Below are 27,721 nucleotides of genomic sequence, written 5' to 3' on the forward strand. Positions count from 1 at the left end.
GTGCACCTCTGAATTTTTGTAACTACACGCCGACTGCACGCGCTGCATCTTTCATTTCAACACGGACGCCTTCGAGGGAAGCCTGGCCGAGCGGTTTCACCTGTACAGACGTCTCTGGGACATTCACGTCATTGAATTCTTGGAAAGAAAGAGGCAACACACTGGAGAAAGAAGAGTTTTTTTGCTGCACAGGCTGTGAAAGAACATGAAAGATCGTTTTGTAAAAGCTAAAAAAAAAGGTCTCATGGAAAGAGTCGCGACCCGAGGTGAAGCACCGAGAGACGGAAAGTCATTTTGACTTGGAGGTAAGTGTGCACAAATGAGGTGTTCGGCAACACGTCGGTGTTTACTACTGTTTCCAGGCAGCCTACTCTCCTTTCCGGTACCACTTGCTGACATCTTGCTTATCCACAGAATATTTTGTTTGTACGCCCTCTGGCGTTTCGGAGCATATTGCGAAAAAAAAACGCTGAGCATAACTCCTCTGTGCATGCTCGTAGCGCTGTACTCGAAGCTTAAGCCTGGCCTAACATACTGCAAAATAAATCTATTTACTACGGAGGTCAGTAGTAGGCAGTAGGCAGTTTCCAATACAGCCAGTGTGAATGATAAAATGTGATCCTCTCATGATGGGTAAGTAGGATATATTCTATACGAGTGCTGCCAATGATGTGCTCCGTACAGTATATATCCATAGTGAAAGATGTGAGTTAAAGATTAGAACTGCAGCACACAGACACCGAAAACTCTCCCAGCTCTCACACTTCACTGCATTTGGATATAAATAATGAACTTTGCTCCGGCTGTTATGATAACGGCAGTTTCATTACCTTCAAGCCAAGGAGAGTAGTCCAATTAGTATGTGCAGCACAAGCAGTCAGGACAGAACAGGCTTGCATTGGATTCCCCCTGTCTCCCCTGGCCAATTATTCCCCTCCTGCAACACACAAGATTCACTCAGCAGAATCACACGAGGCCCCCCGCTGCAGCCCAACGTAACTGTCTTTATTAGGCAACCTTTTATCAGGATATAAATGCAATTACATTATTGTAGGCAAGTAAGCATTATCCACCATTGTCATCTCAGAGCTTCATTAGCGAGGGTCGGTCTGGATGCAGGATGCACTCGGCGATCAAATGCTGCAACACGGTGACATGAGAAATACTATTTGTTGTACGTCTTGCACCGTAGAGGTGATCCTGTTGTACCGCTGCCTTCCTATGTCATTACGTTCTTCATTAGTTTCTGTTAATAGTTGATATGTCTCTGAGTCATATTAACTATTAATGGGCTCATTTAGTGTGCTTGCCAAGCAATTGTGAGTGAATCTGATTACGGCTGCACATTATTGGGTTAAATCATGTTCTTTGTGTGTTTTAGAATACATAACGACAATACATTACTGTATTAATACAGCCATATTCTAACAGCAGTGTACTGTTCTTCCAAAATATAGTACAAAATACAACATCAACAGTTTGTTTGGTGGATACATTTTACATTAAAATAATACTTTGTTTTTTAGTTCTTTAGTTTTTTTATTTGTGCATATAATACAATAAAACAATAGAGAAGATATATACAATAACATAAATAAATGCACAGGTGGGTTGAAAAAAGGCTTATAACAGGAAGCAACCTGATATTGAAATTAAAGACAGATGTATTACAATTTACAAATTTCTAAAAGAAAGAAAATAATACTAATTCCAAGAAAATGCTAGAGATAAAAAAAAAAAAACAGGAAGGAAAAATGAGAAAAATAATAAATAAAAACATAAATAAATAAATACATTTTAAAAAATACATAAATAAAAAAATAAAAATGTGTCATACAATGCTGCCTTTAAATACATGTTCAAATGTAAAGCTGGGACTTCCTCTTATTTACAGTATATGACTGCAATTTACAATAGTTTTTATTAATATGAATATGCAGAGAATTTTTCAGTAGAGTACTGTAACACATACGGTTAGAAACCATTAATTTAAATTACAATAGCAACACTGTAGAAATACAGTAGATTACTGGTACACCTATTTGCAGTATTACACTGTAAACCTCACATTATACTTTAGAATACTGTAATAACTTTGACCATTATAAACTGTTGAAGTAAATTACAGTAGTGACACAAGTAAACAGTAAAATGCTGGCGACCACAGATGCCAGTAGTTTATTGTAATTTAACAGGGAAATATTTAACAGTGAACAAAAAACATGCAACGTGTGAAGAATGGGAATTTTAAAAAAAAATACTTAAAAGCGACGTGGGAAAGCCTGTAATTTAGCTGTCATCGACGTTTCCAACCCTGGAAGTTTCGTCACAGTGAAAGACCAACTTAACCTTCATCTTAATGGCTCGAGAGGATTTGATGACTCATAAAAGCACACTAATGTTTATGTCAGCTCATGTTAGTGATTACATGTTTGAAACCCTTGAAACTAGTTGACTTGACTGTTTAATTAATTAATTAATAAACAGAAACAATGATTCATGATGTTTCCAGCCTCTCAAATGTGAAGATTTGCTGCTGATAATTTCATTTCTGATTAATCTGCAGATTATTTTCTCTGCTAAAGAAGTAATTGTTTCGTCTATAAATGTCATTAAAAAAATTAACTAATAGATATCACCATGAAACTTCCCCAGTTGATTACTAACATTAAAAAAAATATTTTTTGTATTACAAATTTTCTGAAATTGTATGTTTAGATATGCACATGAGGCATTATCTTATTAAATATGTGCTAATTTGCATACATTTCCAGAACATAAACCTGAACATTGGATAAAGTTAGGTTCAATATTATTGTTTCATTTTGTTGGCATATTAGAGTCAAAGGTTTTTACATGTGGATATCTCTTTGAATCACCCCATAAATCAGAAAATACAAAAAAAACAGCCATAAAAAAAACAGTTTTCGCCATGTTTTTAGGGATAAAATGTTCTATAAATCAGGCTATGAATGATATATGAACAAACCCTTCTGTAAAAACCTTCAGAATATAGATAGGAATGAAACTAGAAAGTTTGGTGGATGTAAGTGCTGCTGAAGTGGAGATTTTTGGCTCAGAGTGAGAAAAAAATAATTTTAAAGAAATGGATTGTAATATTTCATACATTTTGAAGACACTACAGGTGAATAGGGTAAAAAAAATAACTAATAGATATCGCCATGAAACTTCCCCAGTTCATTACTTACAGCAAGACAATTATTTGTTGCACTGCAAGTTTTCTGAAATGTTATGTTTAAATATGCATATGAGGCATCATCTAATGATAACATTTGGTGAATTTAGGAGAAATCTACAGACGCAAACAGACAAAGTAGTGAAATAAACACCTAAATGTGTATTTTGGATGTTTTCTTTCCACTAGTCTGAAAGAAAACATGTTATGGAAGCAAAATAGCTCTTAGCTCAAAATTGATCAGTGCATGAAAACAATGTTTTTATCTTTAGTGTGTTGCCTTAAGTCTAAATTGACGTCATCAAATTGCTTTTTTTATCTTTAGCAAAAACCCCAAAACCTAAAAATATTCAGTTTACTATTAAATAATACAAAGAAAAGGAGCCAACAGGGCTGAACGATTTTTAAAAAATATATAACTTGACTGATATTGCAATTACGATATGATTTGCAATATTATAAGAATCTGAATTTTTACACTATTATTCTCATTTTCATGGAAAACTATTTAATTTAGTTTGGATTTTTGTCATTTGTACCAAACGAAGATGTTTTTGTAAGTCTATAGAATATGATGTATAGACCAGGACGTCTCTGCAGCACAACAATACTTGATTTAAAATTATATTTTGACACACATTTTGCCTTTTAACAAATACTGTGCCTCCTGGGATTTGAAAATTGCAGTAGCCATATTGCGATTTTGATCAAATTGTGATTAATTGTGCAGCTCTAAGCCAATCTTCTTAATTGAGAGGCTGAAAGTAGTTCCAGATTACTGATTAATTACTAACTGATTAATCAACCAATCACTTCAGCTCCATTTTGGACTGTTTGTCGAATAAAACAAAACATTTGAAGATGTCACCTTTGGCATTTTGTGGACAAATTAATCAAAACAATAACTGACAGATGAATCAATTTATGAAAGCGATGGTTAGTTGCACCCTTATGGTACGTGTCAACAAGCTCCGTGCTTTCCACGCTCCCCATTCATTGTCTATGTAAGCAGTCGCACAATGCATTCTGGTAGCGTGGCGTCGCGATTCGAGAGACTAGACGTCACGACGCCCGCTCCTTATTTGCATAAAGTTGAGGGCTCGTCTACTTTATGCAAATCACGGGTGTCCGACGCGACTCGCCGCCTCTCAAAACTCCCGACGATCTTTTAAAATAAACGCTGTTGATCCAAAATAAAGACAGATTCAGCAACTGCATGGATTATTTCTCGCCTCAAATGTTTTCAGAAACACATTTCAGTGAACTATTTACATGAAATAAGAGAAGAAAGTTTCCAAACGAGCCTCCATACTGGTTCCGGTTTGAAAGCTGGGAGCAGCAGCCAACAGCGGGAAAGCGTTCGTCCAATCAGGAGCCGAGTGCCATGTTTCTAGGGACAGCACACCAAGCGTCCAATGTTGGGAAGCGTGGTGTCCCCTCGTGATAAAAAACGCCCCTGTGGACACGTACCATCAGATAACATTACAACGGCAGCAGCTGTTTATCCTCTTCGAGTAATTCTCAGAACACAGAGCAGCAAAGTTTAAAACACCTTTAATGTGGCGAACATGCTCTGGTGTGGCTGTTTACGTCTCTGTAGTCTTTCTGTATGTCAAACACATGTCAAAGGCTGCTGCAGAACGCTGCACACCATTTGAAGGAAACACATCAATCATTCAGTGTTTTCATATCAAACATCCCTCGTCTCCCGTCCGTGTTCCTTCTACGTGTTGCATGATTGTATCAACTGGTCACATTCACTGAGATGGGAGCTCAGCTTCATGCGTCTGAAAACCATTTATTATTGGAATCACATTGGGAAAACGATGCAAATTGAGATTTTTAATCGAATCAGCCTTAATTCTGAATAGTGAATTGTATATTTGGAGTTTAACATTAAAAATTAATAGACAGATAAAGCAAGTAAAATGCAGATATGACAGAACATTTCCAAACTACAAAAATAGTAATGAATATTTAAAAAGTTGTTGTGAAATTGATACCATTGAAGTAAAACCGTCCATTTGCTCCTCCAGCTCGGGAGCCGCTCTCTTCTCTCTCCCAAGGTGATTTGAAAGTCAGAGCCCAGCCGGTGAGTCTGAGGCGCAGAGGGATGCAGGCAGGCAGAGCGATGACACGGCGAGGTTCAAATAATGTCAAGTGCTGAGGGATGATCCTGATGCAAGACAAACTGAATGAACTGAAATTGGGGCCTCCTCACAGATAAGGTCAGCAGATAAAGAGCAACGGGTATTGTTCTCGTCGCATCAAGCCCGATCGCCGGATGATATTTGGGAGCCCACTAGTTACTGTAGGATTGGATTTAAAGAGGCTGCTGTGTCAGGAAGAGAGAATGGGATGAGTCATACCAACAGGCTGCAGGCTGAGTCCTCTGATGCTTTCTACCAGACAGAATCCTGTCCGTTACAAACCTGTCTACCTGCTGATTCATGAAACATCTGTCTTCATACCAAAACAAACACCGACCAAAACCTTTTCTTTCACGATTTGTGCTTTATTTCTTTTAGATTTTTAGACGTAGAGGGTCCTCTGCTTACACCTATTTATGCACTAAATTAATAAATGAATCTCTCCCAGGTAAATCAATGAGAATAGGTGCTGCTTACAGTGACGTCAAGACTAGGCCTGTGCAACAACTAATATTGTTGGGTGATATATTATCCAAGAAATAATTGGGATAAACTATATAATTGTCATTTTAAGACCTTTTTATAGCACTAATATAATGATAATATTCAAGCATAATAATGCAAGTACACTTAGAGTACAGTACAATAAGTTGATAACGTAAAAAGAATCAAGGTCATGTCCACATATCGTACGATAAGTCAATAAAGTAATAATGATTGAAGCCATGTTCAAATATCGTACGGTAAGTCGATAAAATAAAAAGAATCAAGATCATGACCACATATCGTGCGATAAGTCGATAACATAAAAATTATCGAGGTCATGTCCATATGTCGTACGATAAGTCGATAAAGTAAAAAGAATCAAGGTCATGTCCATATATCGTGCGATAAGTCATTAACGTAAAAATTACAGAGGTCATGTCCACATATCGTACAATAACTAGATAACCTAAAAATGATTTAGTTTATGTCCGTATATCGTACGATAAGTCAATAAAGTAATAATGATTGAAGTCATGTCCAAATATCGTACGATAAGCCAATAGCCTAAAAATTACCGAGGTCATGTTCATATATCGTACGATAGTCAATAACTTAAAAATGATCAAGTTCATGTAAATATATATCGTACGATAAGTCGGTAATGTAAAAATCACCGAGGTCATGTACAATATTAAATGTATTGAGCTGAAACTATTAAACCATTTAAATTCACTGGTTTCAGCTCTCATGTGAAGTTTTATGTATTTTAGTAAGTAAACTGAATATCTTTGTGTTTTGGACTGTTGGTCAGAAAAACACGACATTTAAAGATTTCACAAAAGGCTCTGGTAACTTTTTTTTTAATTTATTAATTGAGAAAATAATAGGTGGATTAATCGATAATGAAAATGATTGTTAGTTGCAGCCCTAAATAAATAACAAAACTATAATAAAGCCTGTTTTTTACCATATCCTGCAGTTAAAAGCTCTTTTTAATCTCAACCTCGCTGCAGTGAAATCTCAGTGCATAATTGACAAGCGAGCCTCCGTGTGACACGCTTCAGGTGACACTAAAACAATATTTGCATCTAATTGAGAGGATTTTTTGTTTTAAGCACCAGATGCCTATTAACAGTGTCAGGACGGTTCATTGACTATCAGATAAGCTGTCACAGAAAAGCATAATTTCTTCTAATAATATTTTGTCGCTTCTGAACTTTTTGTTAAGCACAATTCTTTCAAAGGAGTTTACTTTAATGGGAGTTTTTACTGCTTATATTCTTATTGTATGTTTTTATATACTAATAATTGGTGTTTTTTGTATGCAAATAAAAAAAATCTCAACATGATCAGCCTGGTATTTTTATTTATTTATTTATTTTTAAGAATGCATTCATTGTATTGTGCCTACAGAACACTGGAAATGTACATACTTGTCTTGATGGATGTTTTGTCAAATAGATAAGCATTATTTATCCTATAAATGAGCTGAGTGGTGAAATGATGTGCAGTACATTTCTGGACTTGGCCAGCTACTTTTGCTGAAGATGATAATAATGAAAGTGAGTCTGCTGCCCTGCCTGGTAGCTGCTGAGGTCCAGGAGGTGACCCTGTGCTGTTGTGTCCCCAGAGCAGCGGGAGGTGGAGCAGGAGGAGGGCAGCGAGGGCCGAGAGGAGGGACAAGACTCGCCGATCGCCTGCGGAGATGACATCCACCTCTATGACAACCAGATCAGCCCTGGGCCAGGTCAGTACACAAAGAGAGACAGAGAGAGAGGGCAGCGGAGATTAGAGTGTGTGGTGGGGTTTTCTAAAGCAAGTCACATGACATACTGTTGAGAAAGGCTCTGTTCCAAGGCTGGATCTTTGATTATTAACGTTTTTACTAATGTCAGTGGGATTTTGATTGAGGTTTTCTTACTTGTGAAACAGAACCTGGAAGTTCTGGTTTCACTTCGGCGCTCTATGCAGAAATCCTTCATCTAAAATAGTCAGTATGTTCCTGTGCATGTAGAGCCGTGTCACTGCACAACCCGGTATCACGTCAGAGCGTGTAATACACCCGTCTGTCCACTAGAGGATAGCGTGTCAGTGTCACGTTTTGCCTCGCCCAGGCATGAATTAAACGCATTTATTACACCACTTAGTTAGGTTTACAAAAAACGTGATGGTGGGCCTTAAAATAAGTATGTAAACTAAGTAAAATACGTACGGAAACAACGTAACAGAAGTACAGAAAACACGTCACTAACGTAGCTTACAAAGCAAAACACAGCAAGCCAGCATAATTGCCCACTCCCGTGTTGATAAGAGTAGTGAATGCTTGACAAATAAGGTATATTTTGAACAGATACAAAATGTGCGACTATGGGCAATCATGCGATTAATCACAATTAACTATTTCAACCGATTGACAGCCCTAATTTTAACCTTTTCACGTGTCATTTTTATGTCACGCATCAAAACTACGGTAACGGCTGCAGTTAGATTTAGGCAGCAAAACCACTTAGTTAGGTTTAGGAAAAACGTCATGATTGGCCTTAAATAGGTTCTTACTAAAGCAAGAACGGAGTTCTTATTGCATGCTTTAGCCTTGAGTATTATTGTGTCATTCGTAAGCCTTTTTGTGTGACCGGGCTGCGCTGCAACCTTTGACTGGATCTGATTTTAAGTGGAAATGTCACAATCAGCTTTCCCAGGTATAAAAGAAAGGCGAGCTGCCTCTCTGAACATGCCTCTTCAGGTCAGTAATCTCCTCTGCTGTGTGATCGATATCACCATTTCAACTTTTTTCCTTCAGCCTTTTTGGAGATGTTTTATATCATAACATGAGGCACACTCTTCAAAGGCAGTGTTTGTCTGCAGTCACGGCGGATCTCCACGGCATCTTTCAAGAAGACAGCGAAAGAAAAATCTCTGAGCTAATTTCTGCGGAGGTCTGGTGGGGTCTGAGTCCGTCCACAGCCCCGATGGCAGGTGTTGACTTGACAGACAGCTCCTTCAGCTGCAGGTGCAGATGATTTTGACCCCATCACCAGAAACCCCACGAGTCAACAGGTTACCGTTGCCACGGCAACAGTCAAAGGTGCACCACGGGTAGAGAAGGCAAGAGAGAGAGAGAGAAAGAGAGAGATGCCCGTTTCCCTTTGAATGTGACAGGTGACCATGTCACTCGGGCTCATTCTCCATACATAGTAACACTTAAGGCATCTGACAAGAGAGCCGGAGCGGTGCAAGCTGGGAACAAGTTAGAGGAAGAAAACAACAGTGAACATGTCTCTCTCAAGTTGGACAGGCGCTAGGAATGTCACGTCTAAAGTAGGAGCGTAAAATACGAGAGTGGCGTCGTGTAAACTGTCAGAGCAGAACAGATTATACAGTAAATGGCCATTACCATGAATGTTAACAGATGAGTGGTGTTTGGACCTTTGAGCCAGGATGTAAAACTAAATTATAAGATGAAAAATATAATAATTCGCAGCTTCTGTAATGAAATCAGTGACATCTTTATGTTTGTGCATTGAGAGCTTCCAGAGTTTACTCATTGTTAAAAACGAAAGCTGTGGCCGGAGGCATCATGTTTTTGGGTTGTCTGTCCGTCCGTCCGTCCCTCCGTCCGTCCGTCCGGTCCATTGTTGTGAACACAATATCTCAGGAACGCCTGGAGGGACTTTTCTTCAAATTTGGCACAAACATCCACTTGGACTCGAGGATGAACTGATTAGAATTTGGTGGTTAAAGGTTAAAGGTCACAAAAATGGCAAAATCTCAAGACAGCAGGTAAATTATATCATCTCATGCTATACAGTAGGGCTGGGACGATACACTTCTAATCTCCTTCTTCGATACTATCACGATACTTGACTGCCGATTCGATGTGTATTGTGATTTTTAAGTATTGCAATTCGATATTGTGATTTATTGCGTTAACTATTTTAACACTATACCATGGGAAAAAGTTTAATTATACACTTCTAGGGACATTTAATTTGAAAAATATCTAAATTAATACATAAAAATGTTTGTCATTCAATCAGTTATTGTAAGGCATTATTTATAAAAAAAATTCCAGCAACACAAAAATCAAAGAATAAAGACATTTCCCTCACAAATTAGTGGTATTTTGTTTTTAATTTATAAGGGACATGTTATGTTTTATACTTCTGGTAAATACAACCCAATCAATCTTGTTTCCATATATGTATTTTGTATATACAGTTCCCTTTGTTAACACCTTATTTTAAAAAACGTGTATACTTCCTCTCACTTCTCCAAGGTGGTCTCTAGCTCTCCCGTCAGCTCCGTTCTCTTTATCCATCCATCGGGGCCGCTTGAATGCATTTAACATAAATGTCAGTATATGGGTGTTCTACAGTCGTAGCGTCGGACCGTTTGACCACAGAGATGAGAGCGACGGCCGGCTTGACCGCACGTTACCGTAATACGATAACGTTTTCTGGCTATGACAGAGTTAGCATGCAGCTTTAGTCGTGATGTGAATGTGTGAAACCCAAAGTGTTTCCATCCTTTACTGGATGTGTAGTGTGGTGCAGGTCGTATCCACGCGGACCCTCCGCCGTTTTCTACTTTTTTGTTTCGGCTCGTTGCGGTTTGTTTTGCTTTCGACATTTACCGAACGTATATGACGTCACGTTACTCAGACTACAACAATACAAGCGGTAACTTCCTTCTACCTCCTCATAAACTCAAATGAAGCAAATATATTGATTTAAAAAGTTACGATGCTTAGGTGAATTGATTTTTTTTCCCACCCCTACTACATAATAGCCATATCACACAAAAATGAAATCACCCCCGTCTTTAGTGTGAGCTGAACCCTTAAACCTATTAGTGTTTGTACACACTCATGTTTTTCATATCCGACAGTATCTGTTCCCAGATTTCAGCTGAATGTTTGTTAGTATGTTTGCTTTTTATTCCCCCGCCCCCTCAAAGTGGAGTTGTCACATACATTAGACCGCGGTGTCATTAGCTGTTTGCTTGCCTGTTTCTCCTTTTAATTTGTCACAAATTATTATGTCATTTTATTATTCCACATCAGCAAGCCACTGTGGAATATGTCCACCATATCAAATCAATGTAAGACTCCACACAGGACTTTTAATCACATCCTGTCTGGCTAAATAAGCAGTGGTGTGGAAAAGCAAATAGCTTAGTGATTACATCAGACCCAGAGACAGCAGCTCCTATCTAAATCTAATTTCAAAAACATCTGTCTGTTATAATTAATTCATTTCTTTCCCTGCATTTAACTGTGGCTTCTTCCGTGAGAACATGTAGTCATGCTTTGGATGCTTTTATAATTCTGGTCTAATGCCAGCCCGGTTTCTGGGACAGTATTCAATCTTGACCTTTATGATATCGTGCCTGTTGGATATTTAACTGCACCACACTAAGGATACATTTCATAATGGCTTCCAATATTTGAGTTATTTAAAGAGCGTTTTTGGTTTAATGTCCCAAATACGAGCTCAGCCTCCAAAGTACTGCAGTAGTTTTCTCTCTTTACCACAGTGCCGTCATCATCCAGAGGATTCATCTGTGAAACACTTAATAGTTCTTCCTGTCTCAATTTAGACAGATTTTAATTTTTTAATTTTTTAATTTTTTAATTTTTTAATTTCTTAGAAATAAGACGAGCGGTCAAATTTTAATGATGAAGTGGATTTTGTTGGCTCTGAATTTGTCTCAGAAAAATCATTGTAAGTTATAAGTTAAGTTAAGTAAGTTATGATCAGCTGCTAATGAAAAACATAACAAAATCATCTTGATTCTAGATAAAGATAATCACATATTCATATTTTTATAAGTTTGACATATAACATTATAAGTACAAGTCTGTATTCATGTACTTCACTTCAACAATAAAGGTACATATTTGAAGAATAAATAAAAATAGCCAACGCATTACATTTCAAGAGAAGCGGAGAGGTTGCAGCACATGAATTGATGAAAGTCGCTATTCTGACAAAATGTTTCTGCAGCAGCATAATTTTATGAAGATAAGATATAACAGCAAGTACGGGTAAGGTGTGAGTAAAGTAGGCTGTAGTATAAAGTTAGAAGACAACAGGAAAAGCACAAATTCCTCTAATAATCCCCAGAGATTACGTCATTTTGTTGCTAATATACATATATTAATATGTAAAATTACTCAGCGTCTACTGGATGAATAGGTCCAAAGTCCTGTGCAGAAATCCATGGTTCCCAGATGATGAACCTTCAGGATTTTGGTGCTCCTCTAGCGCTACTATGAGGTTTTGAATTTGTAGTTTTAAGTGAAATATCTTGACAAATATTTCACTTAACAACAACTAATTTTGTTGGATGATATATTGTCAAAGAAATAATTGGGATAAACTATATAATTGTCATTTTAAGACCATTTTATACCACTAATATAATGATAATATTCAAGCATCAGGTAAAAACTTTTCTCACCAGATATTTGCAAAACTACACTAAACTAAGATCAACTCTTAGTTAGGCCTTCAATCAACGGAGGCGTTTTCGCACGGAGGCGTTTTCGCACGTCAACATATTTTTTGTTGTTTTTGTCATGAATACTTTCTCACAGAATGCAAATATGACGTGGAGAAAAAGCAACATACTTTTTTTCACGGAACAAGGTGTTTTTTCTGAGCTTTGGCACCGTGAATAAAGGCATCAACCAATCACGTTGTGCAGAACAGCTTGAGTTGCGCCTATACTTATGAAACGAGAACACAGAGGCTCCGTAGTCCGAGCCAAGACGGCAAACTTTATTACACCTTTCAACCTTGACAAAGGCAGCGCAGACCAGATCCACTCCTTCAGTTCTTACCTTTCACAATAAAAGCCCTAGACACAGAATATTTGCAGATGTGTTATTTGCATTTTCGTGTCACAGATAATAGAAGTATCTGCAGAGAGCTCACCGTCCTCGTGTGAGGGCCGGAGAGTCAGTAATATATTCTGCTCAGTATTTGTGGTGTAAGTGGCATCAGGCAAAAATCAAACAAAGTGATTGATGGCAAGTGAGTGCTGAGGATTAGAAACTGAAGAGCTTTTTGGAAGTGTTGTCAGCTGGAACCATAATACAACGATGTTGTTTGTTGTCTGTGTGTTCTTTATCGTTTTGACATGATCTTATCCATTCTTCTCTCTTCAGAGAACTTTGTCATAAAGCTGTCAAATGCTCTCCATAAATAGAATTGATTTCATGATTATACATCTGCCAGCGCCGGGCTCAGTTCCATCTCAGTTCAATCAATTTGGCTGAATACTGAAGTGGAAAAGTTACGAGGAAGGACGGGTGTCTCTCTCACACTGGAAACTTGAGGATTTAGGTTTTGACCAAGGTCATCACTTGACCTTGATAACTTTGTGGGGTTTGTTTCATGAACATACACTCAGTGTGGAGAACTTGAAGATGAAATGAAGGATGAGAATCAGTACCTCTAAATCTGAGGCCATGGTTCTCAGCAGGAAACCGATGGATTGCTTACTCCATGTAGGGAATGAGTCCTTACCCCAAGTGACGGAGTTCAAGTACCTCGGGGTCTTGTTCGCGAGTGAGGGGACTATGGAACGTGAGATTGGTCAGAGAATCGGAGCAGCGGGGGCGGTATTGCATTCGCTTTACCGCACCGTTGTGACGAAAAGAGAGCTGAGCCGGAAGACAAAGCTCTCGATCTACCGGTCAATCTTCGTTCCTACTCTCACCTATGGTCATGAGGGCTGGGTCATGACCGAAAGAACGAGATCGCGGGTACAAGCGGCCGAAATGGGTTTCCTCAGGAGGGTGGCTGGCGTCTCCCTTAGAGATAGGGTGAGAAGCTCAGTCATCCGTGAGGGACTCGGAAGGAGCCAGTTAAGGTGGTTCGGGCATCTAGTAAGGATGCCCCCTGGGCGCCTCCCTAGGAAGATGTTCCAGGCACGACCAGCTGGGAGGAGACCACGGGGAAGACCCAGGACTAGGTGGAGAGATTATATCTCCACACTGGCCTGGGAACGCCTCGGGATCCCCCAGTCAGAGCTGGTTAATGTGGCCCGGGAAAGGGAAGTTTGGGGTCCCCTGCTGGAGCTGTTGCCCCCGCGACCCGATCCTGGATAAGCGGTTGAAGATGGATGGATGGATTATTTAAAGTCACCAATTTTAGTACCTATCGATGTAGTTGGATCGTAGGAATATAAATGGATACATCGATGTAGTAGATGAATCGTTACACCCCTAGCCGTAAGGGTTTGTATACCCATCGATCGGCCTTGTTACCGATCTGATGGGAAATGCTTTCTTAGTATTCTGAAAGTAAAAAAAATATTCATTTTTTCTACACTACCAAACCAATTATTTTTTAAATTTATAACACATATTTGAAATGCCCAGTCCAGACCCAAGGACACTTGAGCTCTTTCCCATCACACAGTAATTCAGCCGTCCTCAGTCACCACCCTGCAACCTTTAATGATTAAAATAATACACCACGCCACTCTGAGATTACACAACACTTGTGGCTGACTGAATATAATCAACAGTTGTAACTGATCAAATAAGGAACCAAGTAGGGAAACAAGCCCGTGTCACATTTTAACACTTCCTCTCCCTAATCCCTAAACCCTGAATTTCCCCTGGATTACTTTAAGCCACACAGTATATTGAGACGTACAGAGGCCATTAGAAGGAGGTGATCATTGGGGGCGAGGTAATCTAATATGAATATATGAATATCTCCTTACGGCTGCAAGCCTGACAGCAATTAGAGCCGCAGCTCGCTCTCCCCTCTGGGAGCGGATCAGCCCGCTTTCTTCCTCCACTGCCCTGCGGCGTTTTGTGATGGCAAGGTGTTCGGCGTGGCGATCAAAGCACCCCCCTTTTCCTTCCGACTGGCGCTCAAACATGTTCACTTGTGGCTGGACATATTGATATTATGATATCCTGGTGCTTTCCGGAGGCTTATTGGCTTGTTAAAAGGGGGAGGTGGGGGGGGGGGGGGGGTTTCTTGCTTTTCCCGTCGCTGGAGGGAGGAGTTAAGCACTGATTGATTTCCAGACGGAGCCGACATAGTGCATCACGTGGAGCAGAGGAGGAAAGCCCATGGTAACCTAATAACGTCCTCCCCACAGTAAACGGCGATAACGGCGTTATGTAACGGCAGCGGCGAACTGTTTCATGAGAGTCAGCAGGGTACTGAGTCTGCTAGTTATTAAGGGTGAACTGGTGAAAACCTCATTCCCTCGGTTTGTCCCCGTATTGTTTTCTAACATAAAAGGTTTTTCCCCTTTTTTTTTTGCGACACTGGAAAAATCCAGACCTTTGTACTTTATCAGAGCACTCGCCTCAGCTCCACAGACGTGTGTATTAAAACCTTATCAGCAGAGAACTTCCAATCCCTGTTCAATGAGAGCATTTAGAGACTTGCCTCTTGACATTTTCATTGCTTTTAGAAAAAAGGGGTCTCAGGCTTCTTTTCTTTCTTTGCTGGCTGAGTGGTTTGTTACTTGTGATCTTTATTTCAGAATTCACACCATCAATAATGAGCGCTCCGCTGGTTAGAACATGCTTTTAAATGCAAATACGGAACGTTCAGCAGCGTTTTAACTATGTATTATCCCATACAACGACACTTTATTTATCGTGGATTACGTTTCTTTTTGACAAATACGTTTATAATGATAGTGGTGTGGTGGGTGACGGGTCAAACAAGTACAGGACTTTTACCCAGGAGACCGCTGTTTGTGTCTTGTGTGAAACTAAAAGTCAACGTTCATTTATTTATTTTTTAAAACATTTATTTATTGATTTTATGCATTTAACAGATTATACATATAACACAAAACCTTCCCCCAAACTGAATATATGGCAGTCTATAAAATAGTATTAATGATTAAAAAATTATTTGAAAGTAAATAGCTAAAAATAAAGTTAAAAGGATACATATATTTACAATGAAAATATAATAAATACTAAATAGATAAATAAATATATACAAATAAATAAATAATTAAAATAAATGAAACTAAGAATACCTCGCAATAGATTAGTCTTTTCTAATCTGATTTCACGCTTCACTTATTTTAATTTACATCCATAATTTATATAACGTAACAAACATACGTCTTTTTAGGCCAAACCATGATGGGGTTTAAAACTAACCAAGTAGTTTTGTTGCCTTTTTTTTTCAGTTTACAACATTAACGACGTGTTTAAACCATAGACTGTATATAAAGAGGGACGACGCATCTCCACTTCCTCCCACTGTACAGAAGTGAAGCCAAAACATCTTGAAGTTTGACGTCATTTGGAGCCAGAGTCTGCGCAGTAGTGATCGGGCGGTAGAGCAGCGGTATCAAGGTCACCCGCCTGAACCAATCGCGAGCCGAGCCGGTCAGCGGGAGAGACTCACAGCTGCCAATCAAGACATCTCACTCCGTTTTTCTAGCATCAGATAACTAATGAAAACCAAACTTGTCAGAAAAATGACATCAGCGTGATGAGAACTACCTAAAATGGCAGAAGCCATCTTCTGGAAAAAATTATTTGATGTGTACTTTGACTTTTTATTTTGGTCCATGTCCCATCCACTAACATGAAGGAGGCGGGGTTTATGAGCTATACTGCAGCCAGCCACCAGGGGGCGATCCAGATGCTTTGGCTTCACTTTTGGGGACCTGTGTCGTCCATCTTTATATACAGTCTAATCTCTCGAAACGTAATTGCGAATGCAGTTTGGGAACATGATTTTGTAGGAGACAGGGTTGCCTTGTGATCAAGCGGGTCAAAGTCATGTCCATGAACGGCAACATTCCCAGTTTTAGTCTGCTTTCCAGTCATGTAATTCCCCATCTCTCTCTCTCTCGCCTCATTTCCTGTCATCTCTTTACCATCAGTTCTCTAATAAAGGCATTACTGACGACAAAAGATGTAGTTATACCATTACTAATGTTTAATAATGAGCCGGACAAGACAGTCATTGTAGTCAATATAACACATACAATCTGTGTGCAGCAGGATATATTCATTGCAGACATACTGTACAGTATATGATGATGTTTTATTACGGCACACGTCTAATTGTACCTCTCTTCTTGTTCCTCCTCAGACGCTGACGACTCTGGCTGCGTGCTGCTGAACACATCGAGAAAGGTGAGCATAAATATTCAGTGAATGTATGATATATTATTACTTCAAAGATAAGGTGATTTCTGGCAGTCAGGGAACTTGGCACGTTGCTGATAATGAGTGCAGCCATCTGTCAATACGGTTCAGCTCGACTCACATCCTAATTACTCTGTAAAGGAAATTTGACTTTAAACTCTACGTCTCCAATCCGGGAGGATGGATCATAGAAAGAAACGCACAGTATCCAATATTTAGTAACACTTTCTATGACGCTCATATCTATAATGCATTATACATATATACTATATATATATTGTGTTATAAGCTGCTTATAGCACTGTATAATTCTGTGTGGTCAAGTGGTCATTGTTTGCTTTAAGTAAACAACGTTTTGTGTTGATTTAATCGTCAGATCTGTAAAACTGAGTCTCTCCGCAAAGAAACACACACAAAAGCACCACTTTAAATCTTATGTTTTCTTGGAAATAAGTCATTCAGCATGAAAAAAGCATAAAAATTGACTAATCGACGAAAGAAATCTAAGTCAACGAAGACCAAAACGGCCAATTAGTCGACTAATCGACTAAGAGAGGGCAGGCTTACAGCAAACAATGACCACTTAGAGTCATTTATATCACATTATAATGCTTTATAATGTGATTATAATGTATCACAACTATGGGAATTATAATACACTATGATACAAAAAAAATATAAGTGAGTTACCAGCAATTATGAAGTATTATGATACTTGACCTTTATTATTAATTTATTTAATATTAAGCTTTACCTTTAATTATTTATTTCATAATTTTAAAATGCTTCATAATGTGTTATGATTATTGTTAAACATTATGAACATATGAGTGCTTATAACTATAATTATGCAGTGCTATAAGCAGATTATAACGCATTATAAGTATGTTTATAAGACATGGGCGTTGTAGAAAGTGTTACTGTTATATTTTAATCACAAGAACAACACTAGTTCTAACGTACTTCATTTGAACCAAATGCACATTTATGAGTGTTTATTGTACATGAAAGTAAGGAAATGATGTTTTGATGGAAGTAGAAGTGATTAAGTGGGAGCAGTGAATGAAAGACTAGAAAGAATATTTTAGTTAATTATATATTTTTGGTCCTTAGTCGTCGTCAGTAACTTAAGCTAAGCTTCATTTACTGACAGCTTTCATTAGGACATCTAAGGATGTCCTAATCAAGATTTTTTGGCTGAGTCATGAGTACTGTATCATCCGATACTTATATATCCTTCATACTGTAATAGCCCTCAGCTCCATAGTGCAGCTGAAGAACACTGAGGTTTGTAAAAAACAATCCAGTTTATGCGAGATGTGCTTGACAACTGAATAACTCTGCTGTCAGACTGAATATCTTCTGTGAAACTGCTGTTTATCTTTTCATGCCTCTTGACTGTTTGCTCGCTCACTTTGTTCCATGTTAGGAGCTCATTCTGTTGTTTTAGCAAAGGCAATGTCACCATGATGATACCTACAGAATCCAGACGGAGTTAAAGCAGAGGACCACAATGTGATTAGTCTTAATATATCTGATCAATTAAAATATACCTGAACTATGCTGATATGGATCTTACGGACTTCAGGGAATCCAAATGTTGTTCGCTGATAAAGGACAGCTGTAGAGAACGTCGGTGATGTTTGATGGTCCTGTACTGTTGACGGCTAGCCTGAGGTCCTATGTGTTTACCATTTGTTATCTTAATTGACTTTCTGTATGCACGCACATTATGAGCTAAAGTCTTCATCATGGACAGACCTGTGTACTGTTTTTTAATACAAACAAACACACCAGTAGCTGTTGCATGTTCAGAGAAGAGGGACTACTCACAGGAATCAAATCGACCTTTATTTTTACACCTTTTGTGGAAACGTTACCCAGTATTGCATAAAATGGATTACAGACATACAGTATAAAGTGATCCCAAACAACTCTACTATAAAGCCCCTTTCCTGCTGGACAAAAAACCCCACTAACACCCACCAACACCTCTATCTAACATCTCTAACATCTGGCTTTTGTCTAGTAGGAAAGGTTACAATCTTCATTTATTCCCCGGACAAATGACTCTGCAGTAGTCACAGGTATTTATCGGTTCCAGCTCCGATGGCCAGTGACACAAATTTTCGCCCCTTTTCCGGCACGATGCTATGTGATGCACGTTAACGTGAATATATAATGAATAAAATCAGCAGGGATTTGGACAATTATTATAATTTATTAACAAAACATGCAATTAATATGCTCTCCACAAAGCCACCAGACTCCAGTCAAACAACAGTCATTTTATACTCGCTGATCATCGAAATGTGAGTTTAAAGTGAAGGAGTTCAAGTACCTCGGGGTCTTGTTCGCGAGTGAGGGGACTATGGAACGTGAGATTGGTCGGAGAATCGGAGCAGTGGGGGCGGTATTGCATTCGCTTTACTGCACCGTGGTGACAAAAAGAGAGCTGAGCCGGAAGGCAAAGCTCTCGATCTACCGGTCAATCTTCGTTCCTACTCTCACCTATGGTCATGAGGGATGGGTCATGATCGAAAGAACGAGATCGCGGGTACAAGCGGCCGAAATGGGTTTCCTCAGGAGGGTGGCTGGCGTCTCCCTTAGAGATATGGTGAGAAGCTCAGTCATCCGTGAGGGCCTCGGAGTAGAGCCGCTGCTCCTTTGCGTCGAAAGGAGCCAGTTGAGGTGGTTCGGGCATCTAGTACGGATGTCCCCTGGGCGCCTCCCTTGGGAGGTGTTCCAGGCACGACCAGCTGGGAGGAGACCACGGGGAAGACCCAGGACTAGGTGGAGAGATTATATCTCCACACTGGCCTGGGAACGCCTCGGGATCCCCCAGTCAGAGCTGGTTAATGTGGCCCGGGAAAGGGAAGTGTGGGGTCCCTAGCAGGAAAAAAACCCAGAAAGGCATACTCGTCTTTTTGAAATGGGAAAGTTCCCGTCTTTAAAAAACCTGCATATGTTTGATAGTTTTGGTGGAAAAAGGGAATAAGAATAACTAAATGTGTCACTTAAGGTCAATTACAATTAACTGACTGTGAATTCTTAGCTATAAAGGTATGAGTTAACTGCAGATCTTCTCACTCACAGTCACTCAGTTCTTCTTGCTGACTGCCCCAGGAAGAGTCTTAGTCCTGGCATAGAGACCAGATAGTGTCAGAGGAACGGAGGAGCATACCATATTAACATATCAGACACTCCAGCCATTAAATCTGTAAGTTGAGTGACTGAAAAACCAATAGCAGTATTTTAAAGTCAGCTCCCAGTGACGGGACTTTAAACCAGGTGTAATGTGTCCTCCGCCTCTGGACTTGGTCCGCACACACGCTGCTGTAAATTCAGATCATCTGAATTTCAAGGCTTTCCAGGGTCGACCAGACACGATAATTACAGTAATCAGGCCCGCTGCAGACGAAGAGCATGCAGACGTCTTCTCAGAGTCTGCCCGAAAGAGACAGAGTTGCACTGTTGGAATGTTCCTAAGATGATAAAAGGCTGTCTAATGTGTGGACCAAAATTCAAATTAGACTCAAAAACTTCAAACTCACGACTAAGACGATGTTTCTCGCTCTCTGAGCGTTTGCAGAAATATCTGTCTTATGTATCTGTTCAAAAGCAAAACATTCTGTGAAATCTGTCCATTAATGAACCAGGTAACAACAGGATACTAATACTCCGGGGTCATATGGGAATATACAGCTGTGTAAATCAACCCCGTGGGTCCTGATGGACGATGGATGGACTATGTTATTTGATGATCAAACTGAATTGATTAAAAAAGAAGCTAAACTTTCACTGGTTGCAGATGTGAGGTTCTGCTCCTGTTATTTGTCGTTCATGTTTTTGAGTTTTGGACTGTTGCTTGGACGAAACTTTGGACTAATTAATCCCTGAATTAAAACAATAATTGGCAGATTAATTTATAATGAAAGTAGACATTAGTTGCAGCCCTACCTGAGTATGTTTTCCAGTGGAGCACGTAAAGGCTGAACAACACAAGTAGGGCTGCAACTAACAATTAATTTCATTGCAGATTAATGTGTCCATTATCTTTTAGATTAATCGATTAGTTGTTTGGGCTATAAAATATCAGAAAATGGTGAACAATGTCGATCAGTGTTTCCCAAAGTCCAATACGACGTCCTCAAATGTCTTGTTTTGTCCACAACTCAAAGATTAAATATAATAAAATATTCAGTTTACTGTCATAGAGGAGTAAAGCAACAAGAAAATATTCATGTTTAGGAAAAAAATCCTACGATTAATTTAATAGTTGACTACTAATCAATTAATCGTTGCAGCTCCACAGGTGTCACGTGTTGTGAGTACGCATTGTAGCGTTTTAGCGTTTGGCATTTGTGCGCCACGCAAACATCCGCAGTTTGGTTCAGGCAAAAAAAACACTTAGTTAGGGTAAGGGAAAACGTCATGGTTGGGCTTAAAACACGTACGAAAACAGCTTAACTCAACTACAGAAAACACGTCACAAACATCAATAAAAAACGTGACAAACGTCACACCGGTGTTCAGTTAGAAGTCCAATGTTTGTTGGACCCATCCACCTTCTCGCCAACCCACCACCGCTTTTTAAACTACGTCACTAACTCTTACCGTAGAATTTATACACACATACGTTTATATTGCAGTTTAGTACAGGATGCATGGCATACAAAAGACACGTGGCAATCAAGAAAGGTGTACTTATAACACGCTAAACGCCTTGCGTCTTGCTTATCGTGGTATTTATACACCTTTTCATACGAATGAGCTGGTACACAGGTTATAATATGTCAGTATTATCTAAGTAGATTTAAAAACATCCAACAAACGTTGATTCCAGCAACCATTTTGCAGAGTAATTTCTTTAAAATTAGTAATAGATTTCTCTGTCTCTTGCTCTGGAGGCAGGTCTGTGTACCTCCACAGTTGAAGGAGTCTGAAGCAGCATCCAGAGGGCATTAGTTTAAACTGGTGACCAAAGCTGTCAAGAGTTAGACGGCGTCAGAACAAGCCTGTTAGAGATTCCAGTTTTGTCGTGCCTTGTTCCTGCCAACAGCTTGCCTGCTTCTTCCCACTAATCTGCCCGTTCTGTATTGCACTTCTGTTTGTTTGCTCTCTCCTTCTGTTTTTTATCAATGTCACATGGTCACATCCTCGCGTCCCCGCCAAGAATCTTGTTATGGATCTATTTATTTGCAGTGGTCTATATTTAGAACGAATCCTAATGCGGTTATAGGTTTCTGCTGCAGCTGCGTACTTTTCTCTTTCTTTATCACCAATTCAGGACATTTCCTTAGAATTAAATGTCCCAATGCTCCGTCCAACACACACGGTGTGGACCACAACACCACACATATGACTGCAAATACATCTTAAAATAATATAATGCAATTTACACCTTTTGAATGACTTGACCCGAAGCAAAACAAGCCCCAAACCTGACAGATCCGCACAAACAAATCACATTTATTTATAGCGCTCTACACGTAAATAGCTCCAAAGACTGCAGACTCAGTGCTTGACTTATTTTAGAAAAAAGAACAGCAGGGAATCCACTCATCTTCAGGATTTCTGTCAATCACACGATCAATGAAATCGAGGACCGGTGGGTGTCTGGGCTCTTAATCGAGCTGTGTTCTTCTCTCCGTCCATTTGTCTGTCTCTCAGGTGATTCTCAGACATCTCTGATGAGCTTTCGAGGGGCGAAGCATCTGTTTTTTTGTGTGCTGCTATTTAAAAAACAATATTTTGCTCAGAGGGGGCGGTGTGGGTGGATACTTTAAGGTCAAAGCTTTAGGGCACTTTCATACTTGTAGTGTAGGCCCAATCTGTATGAGGGGTGGAAGTAACAAACATTAATGCTAAAAATCGAGATGTGGTGAAAATGCATGTGAATTGAAAAATGGAGCCGTAAAAATGGATGTGAAATGAGAAATTGTGATAAATTATCAAGTGATTTGATTAATTTGAACCCGATTTGACTGATATAGTCGTGATATGATTACAAAAAGAACTCTGAGTATTTCTTCATTGAAAGAAGAGCAGAGAACGTCACTGAAGGCTTTCATCGATGTGAAAGATGTTTTCGCTCTTCTCCCGACTGGCTTCAGTAAGAGTTTGATTGACGGATGGTTCAGTCAATCACCAGCCAAATATTTTCTGAAAGTGCTTGCCCTTTTCCAAACAGTTTCCAATGACGGCTCCTCAGATGGTTCTGAAACCATCTGGTGGGTCAGGTTAATCAGAATCCCCCTCAAACTGAATCAAACAACCAACGATCTTGCAAAAAATCATACCAATTCTCAAACTAATTGTTGTCAACCAATTTGGGTTAAAATAAGATTTAAACGGCACAGTCTCTGCCTGGTTTTATAGAAATAAAAATGATTTGATTGTCCTGTAATATGTTAAGTTAACTGCTCCTAAAGATTACACTGATCAACAGTTATTTAACCTTTATTTAATCAGATATAATCCATTGAGATAAAATCTCTTTTGCGAGATCTGGTCAAGATTGTAGCAACATTGAGTGCTCATAATTTCATACATACAATAAAACAAATACAAAACAATGAATAACAGAGTAAAAACTAAAGTCTTTGCATCAACAGAAGAGGTTATGTCGACACAGATAGTGTATGATACATATAAACAAAAAGGCAACAAGACATGACAAAATTGTTACGCATTGTTGCAGTTTGTTGTTAAAACTTTTGTTTAAAAAAAGTAAATTATCTTAAAATGAGTTATATTAGCAGGCACATTTTTGTAGCCTTAATTTCCCAAATGTAATATCAGAGACATCACAGCCATATAAACACTTAAGCATGTAGAATTGTTTAGCTTAGAAATACATATAATTGTTTAATAATCCAAACAACTATATGAAATGAGTTTTACACCTTGGGTCCAATTCTGCAGAAACGAGGGGTAGATTAATTTTGATAATCTTTAAAATGACTCTGATTGGCATAATGAGCACGGAAATCTCAAATAAAACTATTTCAGACTTTGAACTAATTCAATCTTTCCCGCAGTATGTGAAACTGATGAACTTCGAGGAGGAGATCCGGGCTCACCGGGACCTGGACGGCTTCCTGGCGAGGGCCACCATCCTGCTGGATGAGACCGCCGCCTCCCTGGACGACGTCCTGAAGAGGATGCTGCACCACGTGGGCCAGGACTCGTCCGAGCCCAGCATCAACTTCGAGGAGGTGATGAGCATGCTTTTCACCGATGCGGGAGCTCAGGAGGTCAACGGTAAGCGGCGAACCAACGTCGACACTGCATGTTTAAACCAGCATGTGGAAAATACAATCATAGACAGCACAATAAGACTTGTACCATCTGTATCTGCGCACAATCAGACCAAGACCACCTGACACCTGACCTAAAAACATCTGACGTCTGCACATGTCAACACCTGCCTGAAAAATAGCTTCACCTTCAGGCTCAGGAGCAGGATTGTCAGACAGACTTGAGAATGGTTCAAGAAGCTTTTAAGACCCAAAGGAGAGTTTGTGATGTTTGAATCCAGGCTGTCCATTTGCCCCGCGGCTTTTTTTTAGTGGACACAAATAGAGCTCAATGTGCTGAATCCATTTACATGTGCAGACATCAAACGTTTCCCAGGACAACTGTCAGGTTATCCTACACATTAATGCACACGCATATGATGTTTTTATTGACCAGAACTACGGAGAACAACACAACTGATAATCAAAACTAACCTGTGTTTCTTCCATTCATGCTAGTAGTTCAGTATTCTTCAGATAATTGAAAATGTTTTTGGTTTATTCTTTTCCTCATTGCAAAATGGTGCCTTTTAAAGCAGGTTGACACTTTTCTTCTTCGCAAAAATGTTCAACATTTCAGCCGAAAAAACAATTCTCAGAATACAAAATTAATTGATTTCAGTAGATTACCAAAAGCTAATAATAGATAATAGATTATAGAGTGAAATAGTTTTGCTACTACATTTATGCATATTAATCTTCCTATTTAGACATGAAAAGCTGAGGTTTATTGTGCCTAAAGGTGTCTAAGACAGAGGTCTCCAGTAGCTCGCTACCCATTTCTGAGTGGCTCACTTAAGGTTCAAAGAATATGTACATACATTTGATAACACAAAGTCACTTTGTAAACCTTTTTAAATTTCTATCCAATCAAATTCACAGACATCCCGCCCCTTTGTGACACAAAATAATGACTTGCCAATCAGCTGTCAATTAAAGGAGTTACGCTGCTTTCAGTGACGCCGTAACATTAGGCGATGTTAGCACACCAGATTTGTCAATGACCACAGAAAATAGGCAGGCCAATAAAAAGCAACAAACATACTGTTTTAATGAGGAATGGGTAACAGGTTTTTTCCCACAAATGTGAACGACAAAAATGTGTGTGTCTTATTTGCGGTGTGAGCGTGTCGGTCGGTAAAAGATGTAACGTCGAGCACCACTTCATCAAAGTCCAGGAGCTGGAAACAACACTTAAAAGACGACAGTCTCTGTTTACCAAACTAATGAAGGAGGCCAACGCAGCAACAGAGGCTTCGTTTAGTGGTGCACATCTAGGGCTGGGCAATATGATGATATAGTATATTATCAAAACAATATTAAAATGTTGTAAATTGTATTGTATACATGAGAAAATACTCTTTATAATACTATTTCATATAGACTATTTATTAAATTACCAGAAAACATGATCTTAGGGCTGTCAATGAATCAACAGGCAACAACAGCTGTCAGTGTGTCAGTGTGCTGACTTGACTATGACTTGCCTCCAAACTGCATGTGATTATCATAAAGTGGGCATGTCTGTAAAGGGGAGACTCGTTGGTACCCATAGAACCCATTTTCATTCACATATCTGGAGGTCAGAGGTCAAGGGACCCCTTTGAAAATGGCCATGCAGGTGGATTCCTTAGGTTTTCTAGTTTCATATGATACCAGTATCTTCACTCTATAGCTGTAGAGCTGAGCCCTCTACAACCTAAAAACCATAAGTTGCATTAAAGCGTTAAAGAAATTAGTGGCGTTAAAACTAATTTGCATTAAGGCGTTATTATCCTGTTAACTTTGATAGCTCTATATCATGATACATATCGTTATCAAGATATGAAATTACCTATATCGTGATAGGCGATTTTGGCCATATCGCCCAGCCCTACTCACATCTTAACGAAACACAAAAAGCCCTTCGCCTATGGCGGTATTGTAATAGAGGCGATGACTGCAGAGGCTGTAACGTTATTAAAGGACCATAAAAGTAAGCCAGAAATTATGTCTGCTATTGTACAACGTGGTGCTATGAGGAGCTCTCGGCCACTTTCATTCTGTCAAATTAGCTCTCCGAGGGAGAAAAGGTTGGAGACCCCCCCGGTGTAAGATATGCTTAAAGTTGTATGCACACCTTCTAATGCATAAATTCATTTCTGAACTGTAGCGTCTCCATTTTGTGCCGATCATTTGTCGGCTTACAGATCCCTCTCGCATTTAGCTCAGTCCCTGCAGCACAGGTCCTTTTGGCTGAGCAGCAAAGCCTCTTGGTTAAGGCGAAGCTCCTTAGATCATTAGAGCAGGAGAAATCCGCCCTCTTACATAACGGCATGGAGCCATTGTTGGAGCGTCGCTCTCTGCCCCAGCTCTACCGAACACCGCTTTCACACAAGTGATTAATTGTCAAATCCAACTTTGCTTTTAGTTAATGTCACACAGAGTTGAAGTAATATTCATTTTGCCTGTTTAAAGACATGAGAGGAGTTTTCTTGTGGAGGTAATGGTGGTGTCAGGGCTGCCTGTCATCTACTCTTCCTCTCAGTGTTTTCCTGTCTGGCCGGGCTGGTGTCCGCAGTTGTTGATGATTAGTCAGAGGTGGGCGGTGTGTGACGCTCACCCTGCACGGCCGCCTCTGACAGATCCGCAAGGTGATAATTGACTTCTGTCATCGATCACTCACTTAGCTTTTCAAATGGCTCTCTGAGACTCTCAAGCTGTGGTGGCTGTGGCTACTTGACTGTTTCTCTCTCCCAGAATACCCCACTCAGAGGCAACAGAGGAGACTTGTTTCTTTTTTTTTTCTTTGTGGCTGCCATCTTAACAAAAAGGCTTCCTGCTCAGGACTGAGCTGACTGGAAATGTGTGACAATCAATTTGAGCATTGAGGGGTTTCACTGAATTATGAAATTGGATAAAACAGCATAGAAAAATCAAGGAAAAATTCTACATACTTTTGTATAAATAAACAGTAGTATGTATCTTTTTTTTGGACATATACTAAGCAGTAATTTACGTCGTCACTTCCTGAGAGCCTCCTTGCCGGTGTGTGACGTGTAACCATGGTAACCCGCGCCAACCTCATGCGACCAAAACGACGGTTTGTGAGAATCAAAGTCTGAATTAATTTAAAATATATATTACATCTATTGCAAAGAGAAACCTTATACTTACAGTTCAATTGAAGTGTTATTGACGTTACAGAGCTGTCCGTCAACGTTTGTTATGAACATTGTCCTATTGCATTGTGGGACATTTATGCCGACATTTATCCAGCGTTGCGTACTGTAATATTTCACTGGAAATAGTATGCAATTCACCTACTGTTGGCTTCATATATACTAAAAAATCTCACACACTGTTTTACTAAATAGCATGTTACTGTGGAAATTTCGGGCGCAACCCGCAACAAAATACTGTGTTGCTTTATTGGAGATTTGTAAAACAT

General features: G+C 39.4%; 1 protein-coding gene across 2 annotated transcripts in view; it reads left to right on the forward strand.

Annotated features, from left to right (window-relative positions):
- slc4a11 (solute carrier family 4 member 11) overlaps positions 1–27,721 on the forward strand; it is a 114,770-nt gene that overhangs the window by 35,138 nt on the left and 51,911 nt on the right. For both annotated transcript variants that reach the window (XM_074660839.1, XM_074660840.1), the window contains exons 3-5: positions 7,463–7,579; positions 16,935–16,978; positions 24,034–24,256. In XM_074660839.1, the coding sequence (XP_074516940.1) occupies positions 7,463–7,579; positions 16,935–16,978; positions 24,034–24,256 (384 nt within the window). The remainder of the gene's footprint in view (positions 1–7,462; positions 7,580–16,934; positions 16,979–24,033; positions 24,257–27,721) is intronic.

The sequence above is a fragment of the Sebastes fasciatus genome, chromosome 15 (assembly GCF_043250625.1).
Source record: "Sebastes fasciatus isolate fSebFas1 chromosome 15, fSebFas1.pri, whole genome shotgun sequence".
NCBI classification, from domain to species: Eukaryota; Metazoa; Chordata; class Actinopteri; order Perciformes; family Sebastidae; genus Sebastes; species Sebastes fasciatus.